Source organism: Xenopus tropicalis, chromosome 4, assembly GCF_000004195.4.
Source record: "Xenopus tropicalis strain Nigerian chromosome 4, UCB_Xtro_10.0, whole genome shotgun sequence".
Lineage (NCBI taxonomy): Eukaryota > Metazoa > Chordata > Amphibia > Anura > Pipidae > Xenopus > Xenopus tropicalis.
This window is the reverse complement of record NC_030680.2, coordinates 145,649,222-145,673,261: the sequence shown is the minus strand read 5'-3', so window position 1 is coordinate 145,673,261 and position 24,040 is coordinate 145,649,222. Positions and strand designations below refer to the sequence as shown.

General features: G+C 41.4%; 1 protein-coding gene across 27 annotated transcripts in view; it reads right to left on the bottom strand.

Moving 5' to 3' along the window:
• cadps (Ca2+ dependent secretion activator) overlaps nt 1–24,040 on the bottom strand; it is a 314,914-nt gene that overhangs the window by 81,576 nt on the left and 209,298 nt on the right. For 18 of the 27 annotated variants that reach the window (XM_018092883.2, XM_018092886.2, XM_012960425.3 and 15 more), the window contains 3 exon segments: nt 17,225–17,381; nt 12,735–12,876; nt 602–739 (listed from right to left, as the gene is read on the bottom strand). In XM_018092883.2, coding sequence (XP_017948372.1) covers nt 602–739; nt 12,735–12,876; nt 17,225–17,381 — 437 coding nt within the window. 27 annotated transcript variants of the gene reach the window in all.

Genomic DNA, 24,040 nt, shown 5'->3' with positions numbered 1-24,040 from the left:
CATACCACATAGCACTTATTCCCTGTGTATTTATATATATATTTATTGTATTTTTTATAACACTTGTCCTCCCTGCGTGTAATTTTGTATATTGTAAGACTGTACAGCGCTCCGTACCCTTGTGGCGCTTTATAAATAAAGTTATATATACATACATACTTTACCCTAGGGCTGTCCTTGACGGCAACTCCTTGGGAAGGGTGGTACTACTTACTTACCTACCTATTCTGTAGTAGGTGTCGTGTAGTCAGTAGTCAGTGATGAATTAGGGATGGATTTAAGGGACAGAGGAATGATCATAGATGCAATATAGAGGTGAGGTGGAGACCAAAGTAGAAGAATAAGACCAAAGTAGAAGAATAACATCCTATTGTTGATTTAGAAATGAACCAATATATAATTGAGTTAACACATTAAATGGGGCATAGCCTGAGTTATCTCCAGGATACCCCTGACAACAGCCATGTTGAGCTTTTGTACTCCAGAAAAAGGACTTTTCACATAGCCATACAGGTGAAACGCTCTACAGAAATAATTCATACACATTCATGCCTGGATTGCTGTATACTGAAATTAGATCTTAGGTGAACTGAATACACACTCCGAATCATATATAGCTGCCATCCATGACGGTGCAGAAAAACTAGGCATTTGTGGGAGGTTAACTGGTAAGGTAACTGGTACTTTAGGGAGATTCACATTTGGTAGATTCACATTGGGTAGATTACTTGTTAAACTCCTGTAGAAGAAACAGACAGAAAAGAAAAAAATACCATAACAGTGACAATGCAGATGTAGCCGATGCACGTGACACTCAGAACATAACTGGCAACGAGACAACGGTTTAAAGGAAATCGAAGCAAACTATTTCATAAAAAGCGTGGAAATGGAGAAATTTAAGATGCTTATCTGCTCGGCAATAAAAGCAAAGTTACTCGATGAACACAAAAGACACTCACGAAACAAGTCACAAATATAGTACAACGAGTTATAGAAAATACTAAAGGGGTTTTAGTGTACGGCGGGGGGGGGATTACCTGTCCAAAAATTTTGAATGTAAAAAGGTAGATTTCATATGTTAAAGGGCAACTGTGCTGTTTTTTTATTCTATCTTGTCTAATGGAAACATTATGGGGCTGGGTTATGATTGCCCAAGCCTCTACACTCTAGAAAGCAAGTGTGAGGGTTATTTTTCTAAAATTACGCCGTGGAAAAAAAAAACCTGTTTCTTTCCAAAGCCAAAGTAATTGATTATAGAAAACAGGCGTGGGGAACTCACACACACTTTTTATAACTGACTGCTCGAGCCTGGAGAGTCAAGCAATTGTCTCAGTCTTGACTAACAAGATATCAAAAAGAGGTCTAAGGACTAGGGAGGTACCAAATCTACTATTTTAGGATCCAACAAAGCCCTGAATAAATAGTAACATAGTAAGATAGGTTTAAAAAAGACATATGTCCATCACGTTCACCCATAATGACAATATATAACCTGTCTAACTGCTAGTTGATCCAGAGGAAGGCAAAAACCCCATCTGAAGCCACTCTAATTTGCCCCAGAGGGGAAAAAAAATCCTTCCTGACTCCAAGATGGCAATCGGACCCGTCCCTGGGGCAACTTGTACTAAGAGCTATCTCCCATAACCCTGTATTCCCTCACTTGTACTGAGAGCTATCTCCCCTACCCCTGTATTCCCTCACTTGTACTGAGAGCTATCTCCCCTACCCCTGTATTCCCTCACTTGTACTGAGAGCTATCCCCCCTACCCCTGTATTCCCTCACTTGTACTGAGAGCTATCTCCCCTACCCCTGTATTCCCTCACTTATACTGAGAGCTATCCCCCTACCCCTGTATTCCCTCACTTGTACTGAGAGCTATCTCCCCTACCCCTGTATTCCCTCACTTATAATGAGAGCTATCCCCCCTACCCCTGTATTCCCTCACTTGTACTGAGAGCTATCTCCCCTACCCCTGTATTCCCTCACTTGTACTGAGAGCTATCTCCCATAACCCTGTATTCCCTCACTTGTACTGAGAGCTATCTCCCATAACCCTGTATTCCCTCACTTGTACTGAGAGCTATCTCCCCTACCCCTGTATTCCCTCACTTGTACTGAGAGCTATCTCCCATAACCCTGTATTCCCCTCACTTGTACTGAGAGCTATCCCCCCTACCCTGTATTCCCTCACCTTGTACTGAGAGCTATCTCCCCTACCTGGTATTCCTCACTTGTACTGAGAGCTATCTCCCCTAACCCCTGTATTCCTCACTTGTATGAGAGCTATCCCCATACCCGCTGTATTTCCCTCACTTGTACTGAGAGCTTATCTCCCCTACCGCCTGTATTCCCTCACTTGTACTGAGAGCTATCCCCCTACCCCCTGTATTCCTCACTTGTACTGAGATGCTATCCCCCTACCGCCTGTAATTCCCTCACTTGTTACTGAGAGCTATTCCCCCTACCCCTGTATTCCTCACTTGTACTGAGAGCTATCTCCCATATCTCCTGTATTCCCTCACTTGTACTGAGAGCTATCCCGCCTACCCTGTATTCCCTCACTGTACTGAGAGCTATCTCCCATACCCCTGTCATTCTCACTTGTAACTGAGTAGCTATCCCCCCTACCCCCTGTATTCCTCACTTTGTACTGAGAGCTATCTCCCATACTCCTGTATTCCCTACTTGGTACTTGAGAGCTATCCCCCTACCCCTGTATTCCCTCACTTGTACTCGGAAGAGCTATCTCCATACCCCTGTATTTCCCTCATTGTACTGAGAGCTATCCCCCTACCCCTGTATTCCCTCACTTGTACTGAGAGCTATCTCCCATACCCCTGTATTCCCTCACTTGTACTGAGAGCTATCTCCCCTACCCCTGTATTCCCCTCACTTGTACTGAGAGCTATCTCCCATACCCCTGTATTCCCTCACTTGTACTGAGAGCTATCTCCCATACCCCTGTATTCCCTCACTTGTACTGAGAGCTATCTCCCCTACCCCTGTATTCCCTCACTTGTACTGAGAGCTATCTCCCCTACCCCTGTATTCCCTCACTTGTACTGGAGAGCTATCGCCCTACCCCTGTATTCCCTCACTTGTACTGAGAGCTACTCCCCTACCCCTGTATTCCCTCACTTGTACTGAGAGCTATCTCCCCTACCCCTGTATTCCCTCACTTGTACTGAGAGCTATCTCCCCTACCCCTGTATTCCCTCACTTGTACTGAGAGCTATCCCCATACCCCTGTATTCCCTCACTTGTACTTATCTCCCCTACCCCTGTATTCCCTCACTTGTACTGAGAGCTATCTCCCCTATCCCTGTATTCCCTCACTTGTACTGAGAGCTATCCCCCCTACCCCTGTATTCCCTCACTTGTACTGAGAGCTATCTCCCCTACCCCTGTATTCCCTCACTTGTACTGAGAGCTATCCCCCCTACCCTGTATTCCCTCACTTGTACTGAGAGCTATCCCCCACCCCTGTATTCCCTCACTTGTACTGAGAGCTATCCCCCTACCCCTGTATTCCCTCACTTGTACTGAGAGCTATCTCCCCTACCCCTGTATTCCCTCACTTGTACTGAGAGCTATCTCCCCTACCCTGTATCCCTCACTTGTACTGAGAGCTATCTCCCCTACCCCTGTATTCCCTCACTTGTACTGAGAGCTATCTCCCCTACCCCTGTATTCCCTCACTTGTACTGAGAGCTATCTCCCCTACCCTGTATTCCCTCACTTGTACTGAGAGCCCTGTACTGAGACTATCTCCCCTACCCCTGTATTCCCTCACTTGTACTGAGAGCTATCCCCCCCACCCTGTATTCCCTCACTTGTACTGAGAGCTATCCCCTACCCCTGTATTCCCTCACTTGTACTGAGAGCTATCTCCCCTACCCTGTATTCCCTCACTTGTACTGAGAGCTATCTCCCTTACCCCTGTATTCCCTCACTTGTACTGAGAGCTATCTCCCCTACCCATGTATTCCCTCACTTGTACTGAGAGCTATCCCCCTACCCCTGTATTCCCTCACTTGTACTGAGAGCTATCCCCCTACCCCTGTATTCCCTCACTGTATTCTACCCTGTATTCCCTCACTTACTGAGAGCTATCTCCCCTACCCCTGTATTCCCTCACTTGTACTGAGAGCTATCTCCCTACCCCTGTATTCCCTCACTGTTACTGAGAGCTATCTCCTCCTACCCCTGTATTCCCTCACTTGTACTGAGAGCTATCTCCCCTACCCCTGTATTCCCTCACTTGTACTGAGAGCTATCCCCCTATCCCTGTATTCCCTCACTTACTGAGAGCTATCTCCCCTACCCCTGTATTCCCTCACTTGTACTGAGAGCTATCCCCCCCTCCCCTGTATTCCCTCACTTGTACTGAGAGCTATCCCCCCTACCCCTGTATTCCCTCACTTGTACTGAGAGCTATCCCCCCTCCCCCCTGTATCCCTCACTTGTACTGAGAGCTATCCCCCTACCCCTGTATTCCCTCACTGTACTGAGAGCTATCCCCCTACCCCTGATTCCCTCACTTGTACTGAGAGCTATACCCCTGTATTCCCTCACTTGTACTGAGAGCTATCTCCCCTACCCTGTATTCCCTCACTTGTACTGAGAGCTATCTCCCCTACCCCTGTATTCCCTCACTTGTACTGAGAGCTATCTCCCCTACCCCTGTATATTCCCTCACTTGTACTGAGAGCTATCCCCCCTACCCCTGTATTCCCTCACTTGTACTGAGAGCTATCTCCCATACCCCTGTATTCCCTCACTTGTACTGAGAGCTATCCCCCCTACCCCTGTATTCCCTCACTTGTACTGAGAGCTATCTTCCTACCCCTGTATTCCCTCACTTGCTAAGAATTGTTGGCAAGGATAGAGGCATGGATTTGACCGAATTTGAATCCTGCTGAAAAAGGCTGAATCCCAAATCGAATCCTGGATTCGGTACATTCCTATTAAAGGACACAGGGTGGAAGATGGGGAGTTGGATGTTGAGATTGTAGTAAGCTAAACATAATTAATGACACTATTTAGGAGAAAAAATGAAGTTATAATGGCTCTAAGAATTTTTATCAAACACAATCAACTGGGGCATCATGGCTGTCATTGATCTTTGACATGAATCAAATGGTGGAATTGTGAGCGAGTTGTAGTTTCAAGACTGATGATGGGCCACAGATTGAACAACTGTTTAATAGCTTTGGGGGGGGCCCAGCTTTCCTGAATTGCCTAGAGGACCCAATTCTCTTCATCCAACTCATAACATAAATGACAACCACAAACATAAAGAAGATTAATCAAGGATAGAGTTCCTGACTCTTCTGGTCATAGTAGTAAATTGCAATACATACACAAATCTAATATTAGAGTAACTATTTTATAAAAGCTGTATCATTAGGAACTCCCACACAGACACATTTAGCTTCTTGTTAACCTGCCCTAGGACTTTTTGGATTTGGCCACATATTGACTCCTGTAAAAACGATTTGGCCAATTACAGAACTGAATTTGAGCCACAATCTTCCTATTTTTATTAAATGCATCGAATCTGAACTAAATGTTGTGCTCAGTTGTACACAAGTCATATGACTTTTTATTTGGGTTTATTTATCAATTTTCGAGTTAGTTTTTCTAAAATGAATAAACTTGCATATCGAATGTTCACTTATTTATTAATAAAGAGAACTCCTTTGATTGATGAGCTCTAAAAACTCGAAAAATTTGAGTTTGCAAATATGGCTTGCCTTTGCCTAGGAAAACTCCCGTCTGACTTCTATGGAAACTCGCAAGCTTTTAAATGGCGAAGTTTTACATTCGAGTTTTCGGGTTTTTTGCACTTAAAAAAATACCAGGCATTCAAGTTTTTGAACCATAACTCGAATTCTATTTTTTAAAGCGCAAAAAAACTCAAATTGAGAAGAAAAATCAAACTCGACCGTTGATAAATCACCCCCTAAGGGTTTAGATTCAGTTCTGCTGAACACTCATGGGCTGATTTACTGTTCATTGGGGGTTGTGATCACTAAAATGAGGTAAAAAGTAAAAAAAGGGGGAAAACGAATGTAAAATGCTAATTTTTTTATCTCACTCGCTTGTTTTTTTCTCCAATCCTGTAACTTTTTGGAGATCACATTTTTCATCAAAGAGTGTTACATTTCAAGTGAGATAAAGAACTCTCCTGCATATTTTTAACATGTTTAACCCAATCTCCGCCCTCAATTAATAATAAAGCCGATTTAGCCAAAGCTGAACTTAGCTAGAAGTGCTGGGATATGACTGAATCCTGGATAAAATACTTTATACACCAGCGCAGTAGCCCACAGCAACCAATCAGAATTTGGCTTTACTTAATCTACCTACAGTAAGCTGGTAAAGCCTGTTGCGATTGGCTGCTAGGGGTTACTGCATAGAAGTGGGCTAATGAGCTCCAATGAGTTGAGACAGAGGGAAAGGAGTGGGGCAGTATTCATAAACTGTAGTTGTTTTTGAGACAGGACCTGCTTTTACTAAATAACCAACAATTAAGGTGAACTTAGGACCCCTACTTAGTTCATGACACCAGGTGACTAGGGTCTAGGGTTGTAAACTGGGTTTTAAACCATGCCAAAGACGACCCGTCTCTGGCATGGTTTAAAACCCAGTTTACAACCCTTGACCCTAGTCACCTGGTGTCATGACCTAAGTAGGTGCCTATAGAGAATCACCTGGTGTCATGACCTAAGTAGGTGCCTATATGGAGTCACCTGGTGTCATGACCTAAGTAGGGTGCCTATAGGGAGTCACCTGGTGTCATGACCTAAGTAGGGTGCCTATAGGGAGTCACCTGGTGTCATGACCTAAGTAGGGTGCCTATAGGGAGTCACCTGGTGTCATGACCTAAGTAGGGTGCCTATAGGGAGTCACCTGGTGTCATGACCTAAGTAGGGTGCCTATAGGGAGTCACCTGGTGTCATGACCTAAATAGGGTGCCTATAGGGAGTCATCTGGTGTCATGACCTAAGTAGGGTGCCTATAGGGAGTTACCTGGTGTCATGACCTAAGTAGGGTGCCTATAGGGAGTCACCTGGTGTCATGACCTAAGTAGGGTGCCTATGTTCACCTTAATTGGTGGCTATTTAGTAAAAGCTGGTCCTATCTCAAAAACAACTACAGTTAAGTACTAGGTCTACTCCTACGTCCACATAAATACATTTTGTTTCTTATCTTCAGGAAGCTAAGGTACCCAGAGCAATGTAAATGGGGGCAAGTCTCAAGTCCTATAATAATGAAATTTCAAGCTGACTGTTTGTTTGGTGTCTTGCCTATCTCTGAAAATACAGGAAGCCATGACATGTGTCCTTACGTCTGTGGCTTTATTATGAGCTAAGGAGGCCAGTACAAATGTTGGACTTCAAAGAAAGCAGGTACATTAGGGTTCATTAATACAGTTTCAAAGGCCAACTTTAAAATAAAAACAAGTGCTGAAAATAGACGGTTCTCCTCTTTTGCAGTTAATGAAGAATGGTTCCTCCGAATTAAGAAATACGATAGCTCCCAATAATATGTATAAATGCTAATATATGGGAAAGAAATGTTCCGCGCACACAGGCGGCTATGCCTCATTCCTTACTAGGAGTCTTTAGATTATCATTCTCTGTCTAGATTTATCGCACTGCATAACCATCTCCATGCCAAGAAGATGTGCATAGGAAATGTGCTTCCTTATGGATATTTATCAACACCATAAGCGTCATCACATTTCACATCTCTGAAATCTTGACATGTCTATCTGTAAAAGTTACAACATATTCTCTTTTCTAGCAATTAAGATAATATTAATTACAACAATATTATTGCAGGATATGACTTTCACATAGCATCGTACCCGGCAATTCTCTGCCACACGCTTGAAGTTGGATTTTCTATCGCATAAGAACGAGAAGACAAAGGTAATGTAATAAAGGGCACAAAGTTGGCCCAGGTCTAGTAACCTATAGCAGCCAATCAGATATTTGTTTTTGAACTGCTGACCAGTAAATATTACCTACTGATAGGTTAAAATCACATATAGGAAAGATGTTTATATGTGATTTTCTCCATGATGGCTCCTTAAGCTGAAGGTCTGGGGTATGAGCACCCGGACCCATCTTTACTACTGATAGGATTTGCACCCTGTTTTTGCTAAGACTGTGATTACCCCTTAAGATGTTTTGGATCTCATCTACTGATAGGTTACTATGGGTTACTAGACCAGTAGCAAACTTTGAACCATTTTTTATATTACCACCCAAGAGTGGAGTCTATGAACAAAGCTGACCTGCTCTGGTTGTAAACTCAACATCTACTGGTGACTGTGGATTTAGGTGATTTAGGTCTTTACACTTTTCTATGACTTGTCCATGGGGAGGGCCATGTAACTTAAAGGTCAAGGAAACCCTTTTCCTTAGCCTTTTAGTGGATGAGCCCTTCCACTCATGGACTGCAATTTTGTAGGTCAAAAGTCTGCTTAGTTTGCCAGTGTTTCCCTCTGTAAATTTTGTCTTTACCATCTCCATTGCAGATGTTATATTGCTGTCCTCTGCGTCACTAAGATGGCCATTATGATGCCTTTGCGTATGAGCGAACATTACCCCATCTACTTCATGTTCATGATTAAAAATCTTGATTACAATTCATTTTACTGCTCTTGTGCTGCTTCTTAACCAATGGCTATTGCTTATGATCCGTTCAAGAGTGATGGATTGTGGGAATTTTGTTGATAGACTTTTTTAAGTATACTCTTAAGTGGTATATTTATCATACTGTGTAAAAAGTGGAGTAAAACATTACTGGTGATGACTATGAAGATTTTCATTCATCCGGGTCATGGTATATCTAGTATAAATAAATCTAAAGCAACAGGACTTGTTAAGTAATCATTGAAGACGTTTCACTACTCATCCGAGCAGCTTCTTCAGTTCAACTGACTGGTATGGGAAGTCCTCAGCATATATACTCTTCCACTCTTGTGATTGGATTAGTGGAAGAGTATACAGTATATGCTGAGGCAGTGTTGGACTGGCCTACAGGGATACCAGGAAAACTCCTGGTGGGCCCAGGTGTCAGTGGGCCCTCCTGCTTCTAAACATTTGGCCTAATTCATGGTCATTCCCTGTTTCTCTATGGTAACAAATTGACTAAATATAAAGAAAAATAGATTATAGTACCTAAAGAAAAAAAAATAGGAAAATATAGAGGCTGAGTGAAAAGTGGATGAAAAATAATTTGAAGAGTGGGCCCACGGTCTAAGGTTTTCTGGTGGGCCCTGGCATCCCAGTCCGACACTGTGCCGAGGACTTCCCATACCAGTCAGTTGAACTGAAGAAGCTGCTCGGATGAGTAGTGAAACGTCTTCAATGATTACTTTACAAGTCCAGTTGCTTTAGATTTATTTAAACTAGATATTACTGGTGATGTTGCTCATAGCAGCCAATCAGATGTTTTGCTTTGGTTTTCTAACTGTTGAAATCTAATGGCTGATTGGTTGCCCTGGGCAACATCAACGGTAATTCTTCACTCCACTTTTTACACGGCATGATAAATATACCCCTTAATGAGGGCGTTTATGAGCACTAGTGAACTTCTTGGAGGTGCGCTTCTCTACCGATGTAGGGTTTCCTTTCCTTCAACCTCAAAGCTTAATACATAATATTGATATTGTACATCAGTCAGGGACCCCACTGGCCCCCCTATACTCCTGCACCCCCAAACCTTGGGGATAATGATCTGTATCTCACACATATATTGATATTGTAATCAGTCAGGGACCCCACTGGCCCCCCCTATACTCCTGCACCCCCAAACCTTGGGGATAATGATCTGTATCTCACACATATATTGATATTGTAATCAGTCAGGGACCCCACTGCCCCCCTATACTCCTGCACCCCCAAACCTTGAGGATAATGATCTGTATCTCACACATATATTGATATTGTAATCAGTCAGGGACCCCACTGGCCCCCCTATACTCCTGCACCCCCAAACCTTGGGGATAATGATCTGTATCTCACACATATATTGATATTGTACATCAGTCAGGGACCCCACTGGCCCCCCCTATACTCCTGCACCCCCAAACCTTGGGGATAATGATCTGTATCTCACACATATATTGATATTGTAATCAGTCAGGGACCCCACTGGCCCCCCTATACTCCTGCACCCCCAAACCTTGGGGATAACGATCTGTATCTCACACATATATTGTACATCAGTCAGGGACCCCACTGGCCCCCCTATACTCCTGCACCCCCAAACCTTGGGGATAATGATCTGTATCTCACACATATATTGTACATCAGTCAGGGACCCCACTGGCCCCCCTATACTCCTGCACCCCCAAACCTTGGGGATAATGATCTGTATCTCACACATATATTGTACATCAGTCAGGGACCCCACTGGCCCCCCTATACTCCTGCACCCCCAAACCTTGGGGATAATGATCTGTATCTCACACATATATTGTACATCAGTCAGGGACCCCACTGGCCCCCCTATACTCCTGCACCCCCAAACCTTGGGGATAATAAATTAGATATCTTTTATTTCTATTTCCCTGTTTATATATAGGACTGTAAGGTTAATCTATAGCTCTCATTGGTACATCAGATCATATTACTGCTTATATTCCTATATTGTGGCGTATATATAACCACAACATAACAATATAAGTTCTATCACATGGAAATACAAGCTGTATATTAACATTGCGGCTCCTATTAAATGCACATACGCTCATGAATACAGTCCCATATGTTCACAGAACAAGGCATTGTTTAGTGGCTAACGTCTTGTTGAAACAAAGCAGTGAAACAAATATGTTTTATGATCTCCATATATTTTTTTTTTTAAGCTAAAACACTATTAATTGGACTGGATGTTTTTTTTTTTTTCCATATTCCTCTTAATTAATGTTTTTTTTTTTCGCACGGCAGAATTTTAAGACTCTTAGAAAACGTTGGTGTTGTCCAGTTCTAAAAATACTCTGTGTACAACTCTCGGTTTACAGCACATTAGAGAGGATTTGAATTACTCAGTCATTATGAGATTGTTATAACCCTTTATGGGACTTGTAATTCAGTACAGTCTGGTTTTGTGTTGAGTTCGGCATGGGGGGGGCGGCAGTCAGATTTCGGAAACCCGATACTTATGCCCCTTTGACTTTGAATAAGTTACTAAGTTCTACTGTTTACAATGCAACTGTCGTGGCAGATGAAGAGTTAACTTCATGACAAAGCCCGGGATGGGTACAATATGGAGTCTGCTGCACTTTAAAGCCTTGACGTGTATAGTGTATGGGGCTTCCCATATGCGTATGAGGGAAACTGCCCCCCAAAAAGTTGGCACAATAAAAAGTTGCAGAGTGATGATAAAGTGGCGGTATTGTGGCACAACAAACCTGAAAACCTTTTAAAGCCATAGAGCAAAGAAATATTTTCCAATAGTATAGGGGACGTCTGCCATTGGCTTCTACATGATCTCGACAGGTTTTAGCTGGCGTATATTTTCATTTGGAATTGTTGCGGTTTTGTGGTATGATAAATCATGGAAAAGTTGATTTTTTTTCAGGATTCGGTCAAGATTCCTTCAAATCATGTGACTTTTTGTCATGGAAGACAATTTTTCTGCTTTTTAACTGGGGATGAACCGAATCCAGGATTCGGTTTGGTATTTGGCCAGGATTCGGCCTTTTAAGCCAGGGTTCGGATTCGGCCTAATCCATGGTCCTGGCTGAACCAAATCCTGGCTAATTAGGATTTGGAAGGGTTAAAATTAAAAATTTTCCACTTCCGTGTTGACATGGCAACATTTAACCCTTCCAAATCCTAATTGGGCATATGCTAATTCGGATTCGGCCGAACCCCCGAATCCATGGTAAGGGATTCGTCCGAATACCGAACCAAATTCCTATCATACGCTAATTAGGATTTGGAAGGGTTAAATGTTGCGGTGTGAACAAGGAAGTGGAAAACTTTTGATTATAACCCTTCCAAATCCTAATTAGCGTATGATAGGAATTCGGTTCGGTATTTGGATGAATCCCTTACCATGGATTCGGGGGTTCGGCCGAATCTGAAAAACTGGGTTTGGTGCATCCCTATTTTTAACCCTTCCATAGCTCGGTTCGGTGTTTGTCCGAATCTTTTACGATTGGCCGAATCCAAAAATAGTAGATTCAGTGCCTCCCTACTTTTTTGCCAAGTGTGCCGTGCGTTCCTATACATATATAAAAAAGATTTATAAGGGAACCCTATTAATTCTTTCTAAGGGCTTATTTTTTTATTTTATTTTTGTGCACAAAACTACATTCCTTCTCTTAATATTTACATTTATAGACCAGAACAGGGGCTGCCGTATTTCTTGTCTCAGCTGAACCATTCTCCATATTGTTTAATATGAAAGCATCCATGTTTGTTATAGATATATGATAGTGTTGCCTTTACAAGAGGAGACACCTGAACGTATTCATACCACATTGCCTATATTTAAACATACAGTAGTGTTCCATAACATTATGGGTTAAGATTTGCCATCCAACAGCACATTAGCAGCGTCCTGTGTAAAAGGAATCCATGTGTTACATTCAGCAGATACTTCTATGGGGATTAAGCTGTTGCCGGGTATGGGAAGCAAATTGGTTATCTCCATTTGAGCAACAGATTCCATCAAACACCGACTGTATCAAAGGTTTCCTTACTTTACTGGTTCCCATGATTCACGCTCAAAGCCCCTGTGAATTGACTGTGCAATTGAGGACTCCATGAGGTCGACGTATCTCACAACGAGTGGAGCAAAGAGATCTTGAAGGTGTTTGTGGAATTTCCCATTGCATAAATTATCTAGAATCATAAGCATATCACAAGACTGGTTGTTAATAACCTGCACCGTTTCACTATGATATGAGTAAGCCACATTTATAATGTATCTAAAACATGCAAAGTAAAATATTTATAATTTAGAAAACTTTTAAGAAGTGTGGTTTTCAACACCGGCATTCAATATTTTACCAAGCCCTGCCAGTTAGGGGGGGATTTGGGGTGAGTGCTTATTTGTGCCCTGGGTACCCCTGGAACTATAGCAGGGTGACTGTTACCCCAATGTTTCTATATATCTGTAACCTTGTTATGGGCTAAGGGGGCCCAGCCTGAAGGCCAGTTAGGGGGGGATTTGGGGTGAGGGCTTATTTGTGCCCTGGGTACCCCTGGAACTATAGCAGGGTGACTGTTACCCCAATGTTTCTATATATCTGTAACCTTGTTATGGGCTAAGGGGGCCCAGCCTGAAGGCCAGTTAGGGGGGGATTTGGGGTGAGTGCTTATTTGTGCCCTGGGTACCCCTGGAACTATAGCGGGGTGACTGTTACCCCAATGTTTCTATATATCTGTAACCTTGTTATGGGCTAAGGGGGCCCAGCCTGAAGGTCAGTTAGGGGGGATTTGGGGTGAGTGCTTATTTGTGCCCTGGGTACCCCTGGAACTATAGCAGGGTGACTGTTACCCCAATGTTTCTATATATCTGTAACCTTGTTATGGGCTAAGGGGGCCCAGCCTGAAGGCCAGTTAGGGGGGGATTTGGGGTGAGTGCTTATTTGTGCCCTGGGTACCCCTGGAACTATAGCAGGGTGACTGTTACCCCAATGTTTCTATATATCTGTAACCTTGTTATGGGCTAAGGGGGCCCAGCCTGAAGGCCAGTTGGGGGGGATTTGGGGTAAGTGCTTATTTGTGCCCTGGGTACCCCTGGAACTATAGCAGGGTGACTGTTACCCCAATGTTTCTATATTTCTGTAACCTTGTTATGGGCTAAGGGGGCCCAGCCTGAAGGCCAGTTAGGGGGGATTTGGGGTGAGTGCTTATTTGTGCCCTGGGTACCCCTGGAACTATAGCGGGGTGACTGTTACCCCAATGTTTCTATATTTCTGTAACCTTGTTATGGGCTAAGGGGGCCCAGCCTGAAGGCCAGTTAGGGGGGATTTGGGGTGAGTGAGTATTTGTGCCCTGGGTACCCCTGGAACTATAGCAGGGTGACTGTTACCCCAATGTTTCTATATATCTGTAACCTTGTTATGGGCTAAGGGGGCCCAGCCTGAAGGCCAGTTAGGGGGGGATTTGGGGTGACCAAATCTTTAAAATATCTCCTCTGAGGAATGGCCGCCAACCATATGTACAAGGTAAAAGGAAAAGTCCAAAGATAATGAATTTATTGTGGTTGAAGTCCACTTGGACTATGGGTTATCTTGTGACAATGATGATCAGACTGACAGGGCTGTAATTTGAAAGACTTAAAAAATGGAAACACATTTGCATAATCAACGTTAAAGGACTGAAATGTTAAGTAAATGAGGGTGAAAACCCAGAACAAATACAGGCACGGCTGCGTTTGGCTGCACTAAACCAATTCTATTTTACAGTACAGCATGATGGAAGGCATCATGTAACAACTCATTTATACCAGACATATTTCAGGAGGGGAAAAAGCAATGCTTTTAAAAATTGGCTTATGATACCTTCAAGACAGCAGGCAAAAGGCAGCAAATTATCTTTAGATTAGCAGATGGCTGACTTCTCTCTGAAGCAAATACTATCCAGAGTCCCATATTCCTAGCAGTCTAGCAGATGGGGATGCTTAGGAGAACGGAGGATTCTCTTTTTCCAATCCAACAATTTGAGGTCACTGATAAAGGCCATCACACACACACACACTTACACACACACTTACACACACACACACACATACACACTTACACACACACTTACACACACACACACTTACACACACACACTTACACACACACTTACACACACACTTACACACACACACACACATACACACTTACACACACACTTACACACACACACACTTACACACACACACTTACACACACACACTTACACACACACTTACACACACACACAGCACCGCGGGCATGCGCGGATGCACACAATGCGAATATGGCTGATTTTTAATTATATAGTGAATAAAGTACCCCCTATTGTAACATATAGGGATATTATAAGTCCCCGAGGAGTTCCTTATAATATATAGTGAATAAAGTGCCCCCTATTGTAACATATAGGGATATTATCAGTCCCCGAGGAGTTCCTTATAATATATAGTGAATAAAGTGCCCCCTATAGTAACATATAGGGATATTATAAGCCCCGAGGAGTTCCTTATAATATATAGTGAATAAAGTGCCCCCTATTGTAACATATAGGGATATTATAAGTCCCCGAGGAGTTCCTTATAATATATAGTGAATAAAGTGCCCCCTATTGTAACATATAGGGATATTATAAGTCCCCGAGGAGTTCCTTATAATATATAGTGAATAAAGTGCCCCCTATTGTAACATATAGGGATATTATAAGCCCCGAGGAGTTCCTTATAATATATAGTGAATAAAGTGCCCCCTATTGTAACATATAGGGATATTATAAGTCCCCGAGGAGTTCCTTATAATATATAGTGAATAAAGTGCCCCCTATTGTAACATATAGGGATATTATAAGTCACAGAGGAGTTCCTTATAATATATAGTGAATAAAGTACCCCCAATTGTAACATATAGGGATATTATAAGTCACAGAGGAGTTCCTTATAATATATAGTGAATAAAGTGCCCCCTATTGTAACATATAGGGATATTATAAGCCCCGAGGAGTTCCTTATAATATATAGTGAATAAAGTGCCCCCTATTGTAACATATAGGGATATTATAAGTCTCCGAGGAGTTCATTAAAATAGTTAGGAGACAAAATTCTCTTTTAAAGGGAAAGGAAAGCCATACTAAACCTAGAATTATATTATAATATGCAGTGAATATCTTTTTGGGGCAATCCTGTCTTTTTAAATTGCTAAAAAGATGTAAACAAAACATGCCCTAGCTTGGTCTACTATGAAGCATTCTGTAAAGCCCCAGCTTTCCAATGTGTATGCTCCATTTGGGCTCAGGTAGATTGGAGGCATTTTTTGATGAACCTTCAAAGGGGTCAACATGGTGGTTGGAAAGGGAGTTGGGATATAAACTCTGTGCCATAGCTTATTCACTCTTTTATAATATCTTGCCTGGACTACTGTAACTCCCTGTTAATTGGCCTTCCCCTCCAAAGACTGTCCCCTCTCCAGTCCATAATGAATCCTGCTGCCAGGCTCATACACCTCTCCAACCGCTCCTCCTCTGCCGTGCCACTCTGCCAATCCCCCTGCCGTGCCGCTCTGCCAGTCCCCACCTCTCACAACTCTGGTCATGCCCATTCCCACACCTTGTGTCTCAACCCTTTCTCCTTGTAGATTGTAAGCTCTTTTGGGCAGGGCTCTCTTCCCCTCTTGTATCGGTTACTGATTGCTTTATATGTTACTCCTTGTAGAGTGTAAGCTCTTTTGGGCAGGGCTCTCTTCCCCTCTTGTATCGGTTACTGATTGCTTTATATGTTACTCCTTGTAGAGTGTAAGCTCTTTTGGGTAGGGCTCCCTTCCCCTCTTGTATCGGTTACTGATTGCTTTATATGTTACTCCTTGTAGAGTGTAAGCTCTTTTGGGCAGGGCTCCCTTCACCTCTTGTATCGGTTACTGATTGCTTTATATGTTACTCCTTGTAGAGTGTAAGCTCTTTTGGGCAGGGCTCCCTTCACCTCTTGTATCGGTTATTGATTGCTTTATATGTTACTCCTTGTAGAGTGTAAGCTCTTTTGGGCAGGGCTCTCTTCACCTCTTGTATCGGTTACTGATTGCTTTATATGTTACTCCTTGTAGAGTGTAAGCTCTTTTGGGCAGGGCTCCCTTCCCCTCCTGTATCGGTTACTGATTGCTTTATATGTTACTCCTTGTAGAGTGTAAGCTCTTTTGGGCAGGGCTCCCTTCACCTCCTGTATCGGTTATTGGTTGCTTTATATGTTACTCTGTATGTCCAATGTATGAAACCCACTTATTGTACAGCGCTGCGGGATATGTTGGTGCTTTATAAATGTTAATAATGTTAGTAATAATAATAGCTTTGACAGGTAAGCTATGAACCAAATGTCTCAGTATGCTACTAAAAACATAGCAGTTAGAGTTGGGGACTTATAGGCTTTTTAATGGCTGACATGGGGCACTTAGGCTTTCCATCCCCTTTAAAACATTCAAATACGATTCTGCTGATATACCCAATTGAAAATAAAAAAGAATAGATAAAAGATACATACAGTCACTTCGAAGGAAGTCATTTATTAGCTGAAAAAGAGGGAAGCTGTCCCAGCTGTCTGGCGGTTGCACCTCTAAAGCAGCATCCATATCCACCGCGAAAAGCGAAAGGAAGGTCTCTGCGTGTTCCACCATCAAGTCCGACCACCAAGCAAACGCCTTTACACATGGTTACAAAAAAACACGGAAAACACAATCAGTAAAGTAAAAGAAAGCTACAAATTCCCCCTTGGAAGGTTCTACAACTATAGCCAACAGTAACTGTTTATTGTAAAGAGAACAGCAGATTGTGATTGGTGGCAAATTTGATTTTGCCCATTGTGCGGAAATTAAATGAACCAATTTTGTTCTGTTTACAATAATTATCTTTTTCAAGTCTGAGTTCATGCTCAGTTGCTTTCAATTCAACTAGGTGTCATTGTGCATTGGCTACATTCACAGTTTTGGTTCACAGAGTTCCTTCACTGAATAGGCAATTGTTTTATTCATTATCTGCCGTTTAATTTAGAATTTGACTAATGAAATAACACAAACATTCTCACCAAAATCTGTTTTTTTAAGTGACGACGATTCAATTTCCAATTCACCTGCAGTGAAGTAACTCATGTTCATGCTCAGTTTTTGTATTTTTAGATTATTTGGATTTTCTTATTTTCAAATTGAAGTACCATTCACATCGTACACAGCAGAGATGTGAATGTGTTTCAAACGCATGCGTGTTTTTGTCATTAGAACTGAGAAGAACATGCAGTATGGGTGGAATTGTTCACATGTCCTTATGCATTATTCTTGCAATTGATCATTTGTTAACAAAAAAGGGAAAAACAGAGAAAAGGAAAATAAAAGATAATATTTCTAGCACAGTGTTCAGTAATAGTGATCAGAAGCATTTTTCTGAAAATGACTATAGATGTGCACTAATATACATGCTTAGTGTCAGACTAGGAACCCAGGGGCCCCCGGCCCTAGGGGGCCCTGGTAGCCCAGACCCGATCCTTGCCGGTGCTCCCCCTGCCTGACCGTTCCTCCCCTGATGTGTTAAATTTAGGCACGCTCACGGGAGGATGTCGGGGGGGGGACCCTGCTGGGGGGGTTGGGGACTCGACCACCGGGGGCCCTGCAGGCCCTGCAACCCCCAGTCCGACCCTGGGCCCACCAGAAAACCTTAGACTATAGGCCCACTCTCCAAACTATATTTCCTCCTTTCCTCGCCCAACCTCTTTATTCCCCAGGTCTCTTTTATTTACATGCTAGCATCTATTCTTCTATCTATTTCTCCTCTTTCTTCCCATTCTGAAATAAGGAATGACCATAAAGCAGGCCAAATGGTCAGAAGCAAAAGGGCCCACTGACACCTGGGCCCACCGGGATTTTTCCTGGTATCCTGATGGGCCAGTCTGACACTGTACATGTTGGCTTTCCTCTTCAGGCACTATGTATACCAGGGGTCCCCAACCTTTCTTCCTCGTGAGTCACAGTCAAATCTAAAAAGACTTGGGGAGCAACACAAGCACCATAAAAGTTCATGGAGGAGCCAAATAAGGGCTGGGATTGGCTATTAGGCAGCCTCTATGCACACTATCAGCTTACAGGGGGCTTTATTTGGTAGGAAATCTTGTTTTTATTCAACCAAAGCTTGCCCCCAAGTCAGGAATTCAATAATAACTCCCTGGTTTGGGGGCACTGAGAGCAACACCCAAGGGGTTGGGGAGCAACATGTTGCCCCCGAGCCACTGGTTGGGGTTCCCTGCCCTACAGTTTCTCTTCATATCTACTTCTACTGGCCAAAGATGTTCATCCCTGCTATCCAAAAGGATGGTCAAATACCATCATCATTAACATAAACCAGTGGCCTGTCTAACCTTAATGATGGCCTGGTCATATTATGAATATAGGCAGAATTCAAGTTATACTATATATATGTTACCTTTGAATTTTATTATAAATGTTGAAATAGTATGGGCTAATTCTTAGCAGCAGGGCAAAACATATCCCTTTGAAATATTAAAGGGAATTTATAAACGGACTATTTCTCTACTCCTAGCTCTGCAGGAGTAGGTATAGGTAGGAGTAGGTATCCCAATTTCCCAATAAGAATCCTTACTATCAGAACTATGTCATCTACATTATCTACCATTGGGATTACCATGCAGTTTTTCTTGCCAATATTACACTTTATTCCAATGTCTCAATGCCTGGTATAATGCTGTTTAGGTTTTTAGAGGCAGAAAACAAGGCAATGATTGTATGAAACCAAGAACAGAGAGACAGATGTAAGCAGATCAGATCTCCTCCCTGAAAAACACATCTTCATCATTTGGGCTAAAGGAGGACACAGAAAAATCCTTGACAATATGCTGGAGGTTTCTGGCAGTTGTAGTCCAACATTAGGGTGGAGCAGAACTGCTTTGGAAGATGTCTAAGTCTATGATTAATCTCAAAGTAGAAGAAAGTGGTAATTTCCTCCTTATCATTATTAACTACAACCTTGGGTTATTAGAACTAGGGATGCACCGAACCAAGTTTTTTGGGTTCGATTGAACCCCCGAATCCACCCTGATGCATTCAGGGATGCTAATTAGGATCTGGAAGGAGTAAAAATCAATTTCCCACCTAAAATTTAACCCTTCCAAATCCTAATTAGCAAATGATAATTTATACTAATTAGGATTTGGATTTGATTCGGCCGAATCCGAACCCTGCCGGAAAAGGCAGAATCCTGGCTGAATACCGATCCGAATCCTGGATTCGGTGCATCCCTAATTAGAACACCATTCTATATGATAATAAGTTGATACAAATTCTGTTATAATCACACAGAAATAAAAATGAAAAAAAAAATCTCTCTCTCTATATACTGTATATACAGGTATATATATATATATAGATAATTACTGAAGGGAAACACTTGACACCTACATGTTAAGTTTAAAGGTCTTATTTGTAAACTGTCAAGTTAAAAATATGGTCAGATGTGGTCATGGCCAGTGTTGGACTGGGGTGCAAAGGGCCCACCCTCCCCATCTCTGTTCACTCACTTTCTTTAGTCTCTTAATTAATTCTATTTACATACTATTATCGATCCTTTTCTGCATTTCTTCTGTTTATTCTCATATAGAATTGAGTAATGGCCATGGTATAGGCATCCAAGGCAAATGGTTGGGTGAGCAGGAGCGCCCACTGACACCTGGGCCCCCCGGGAGTTTTCCTGGTACCCTGATTGGCCAGTCCGACACTGGTCATGGCTATACATAACAATCCTCTCTAAACCAAAACCTTTCATTATGAACATGTGCCTCAACTGCTGTTCTTCTTGTTATAAAGAAAATAAAAACACAAATTTGTTCTCCTTCTGACACCCAAAGAAAGCCATTATTTTGTAAAATTGCAAAAAAAAAAAAAACCCTAACTAAAATGATATGAAACATTTAATTAACATTTGACTATTTTGAAATTTCTATTCAAATACTTTTAACTCAACTACAGGTATAGGACCCGTTATCCAGAATGCTCGGGACCAAGGGTATTCCAGATAAGGGGTCTTTTCGTATTTGGTTTAAAAAACCAATAAAACATTAATTAAATCCAATAGGATTGTTTTGCATCCAATAAGGGGTAATTATATCTTAGTTGGGATCAAGTACAGGTACTGTTTTATTATTACAGAGAAAAGGGAATAATTTAACCATGAAATAAACCCAATAGGGCTGTTCTGCCCCAATAAGGGGTAATTATATCTTAGTTGGGATCAAGTACAGGTACTGTTTTATTATTACAGAGAAAAGGGAATCATTTAACCATTAAATAAACCCAATAGGACTGTTCTGCCCCCAATAAGGGGTAATTATATCTTAGTTGGGATCAAGTACAGGTACTGTTTTATTATTACAGAGAAAAGGGAATCATTTAACCATTAAATAAACCCAATAGGGCTGTTCTGCCCCAATAAGGGGTAATTATATCTTAGTTGGGATCAAGTACAGGTACTGTTTTATTATTACAGAGAAAAGGGAATCATTTAACCATTAAATAAACCCAATAGGGCTGTTCTGCCCCAATAAGGGGTAATTATATCTTAGTTGGGATCAAGTACAGGTACTGTTTTATTTTTACAGAGAAAAAGGAAATCAATCTTAAAAATCTGAATTATTTGATTATAATGGAGTCTATGGGAGACAGGCTTTCCGTAATTCGGAGCTTTCTGGATAATGGGTTTCCGGATAAGGGGTCCGATACCTGTATTTTGCTTACTCTTTCATTTAATTGAAGTCTGTTTGACATTTCAACAGTATAGTTTTAATGTATTTTTTTTTTTTTGTTTACTACCTATATGTAATTAAAAAGTTAATTTTCTAATAACACGATCCTTGGATCTGATAACTTACCTGTTAGTTAATTGTGTTGTTACCAACAATTGTTGGTTTGAGATCAAATTTACTTGTAATTTACCCAGCGTATAGATGGATCAGCTGCAAGTTCACTCCATTGTATTTGTTTGCTTTCTATTATTATTTTTTTTGTTATTTTCTTGGCAGTGTAGTGGGGATGAAAATGCATGTACAGTTTGGGTCTGAGCTAAGGTAAGTATTTGAAACAAAGCCCCAGTAGGGTAAGAAAGAACACAATGTCTGGGGCAAGAAAAGAAACGTTCTGCATATTTTATATCCACAGCAGCCACATATTAACTTCCGGCCGTCCACATCTTCAGTCATACTTTAGTTAATAGGAACAAGAAGGGTGTTAATATGTTTATTTTAACCCCAACATGACTGCCTTTGGTGAATTTTAGAATACAATATAGTGGACAGCACTCTAATGAAAATTATTCTAAACTATTTATTAAAGATCAGATAGGCTTTAAAGGAAAACTATACCCCCAGAATGAATACTTAACTACAGATAGTTTGTGATGTTAAGATGTCAGATGTCAGATGTTAAGTGGCCTATTAAAGAATCTCCCCAAACTGGAATATATATATCAGTAAATATTGCCCTTTTACACCCTTTCCCTTGAGCCGCCATTTAGTGATTGGCTGTGTGCTCCCTCAGAGATCAGCTGACAGGAAGTGATGCAGCTCTAACTGTAACAGGAAGTAGTGTGGGAGCAAAAGGCAGAACTCTGCCCATTCATTGGCTGATGGGGCCTAGCATGTATGTGTGCCTTGGCTTGTTTGTGTGCACTGTGAATCCTATGATCCCAGGGGGCGGCCCTTAGCACTTAAAATGGCAGTTTCCTATTTAGGATTACCCAATGGCACATACTGCTAAATAAGTATATTTATATAAAAATGGTTTATTTAAGCTGCATTATGCAATATATTTTTATAGAGACCTACATTGTTTGGGGGTATAGTTTCCCTTTAATAAGAGATCACTAGTGATGAGCGAATTTTTTCGGCAGGCATGGATTCGCAGCAAATTTCTGCATTTCACCATCGGCGAATTGTTTTGCGTAACGTCCGTGAAAATTTCCTGTGGAAAAATTTGTTGCGCCGATTTTTTTTGCTTGCGCATCAAATTGGGTGCAGTCGCGGCAAATTGGGCATGGTTGCATCAAAAAGGGCGCGGCCGTGGCAAATCAATGTAAAAAGGACGTGGTCACATCAAAATTGGGCGCGGTCGCGTAAAAAAAAACCACGAGCAACAAGAAAAATAGCCGCCGGCCACACCGAAACAGGACAGATTCACTCATCACTAGAGATCACCATTATATTCTCAACAACAAATAGATAGATAGATAGATAGATAGATATAGATAGATGATAGATAGATAGATGATAGATAGATAGATAGATAGATAGATAGATAGATAGATAGATAGATAGATAGATATAGATAGATGATAGATTGATAGATAGATAGATAGATAGATAGATAGATGATAGATAGATGATAGATAGATAGATGATAGATAGATAGATTATAGATAGATAGATTATAGATAGATAGATGATAGATAGAGGATAGATGATAGATAGATAGATAGATAGATAGATAGATACATAGATAGATTATAGATAGATAGATGATAGATAGATAGATAGATAGATAGATAGATAGATGATAGATAATAGATAGATAGATAGATAGATAGATAGATAGATAGATAGATAGATAGATAATAGATAGATAGATAGATAGATAGATAGATAGATAGATGATAGATAATAGATAGATAGATAGATAGATAGATAGATGATAGATAGATAGATAGATAGATAGATAGATAGATAGATAGATAGATAGATAGATGATAGATAATAGATAGATAGATGATAGATAGATGATAGATAGATAGATAGATAGATAGATAGATAGATAGATAGATAGATGATAGATAATAGATAGATAGATAGACAGATAGATAGATTATAGATAGATAGATAGATAGATAGATAGATAGATGATAGATAGATGATAGATAGAGGATAGATGATAGATAGATAGATAGATAGATAGATAGATAGATAGATAGTTAGTTTTATGGTGCCTTTGTATGGACTTGAGAGTGTTTTTTCCCCAACAACATTTTTCAGCTGCTGCTTCTGCTAAAGTCAGGTTGTTAGTATCATACAGTACTATTACTGAGGGCTGACAAGGGCAAAACAGTGGGTGTAGGGTAGGATCAAGGAAAGTTGGGTTGTGCTGGGATACAGCGGCAATGCTTGTAAAATACACTCATTGCTGCATGCACAAAGTGGATTATCAATGCGCACCTTGGCGGTGCCGAGGAAACAAGATTTCACAAGCACTAGAAGTGAGGTAGTTGCTACATTAGTTCAACTAAAACTAAGGAGGAGGTAAAAAAAGGGTAAAAT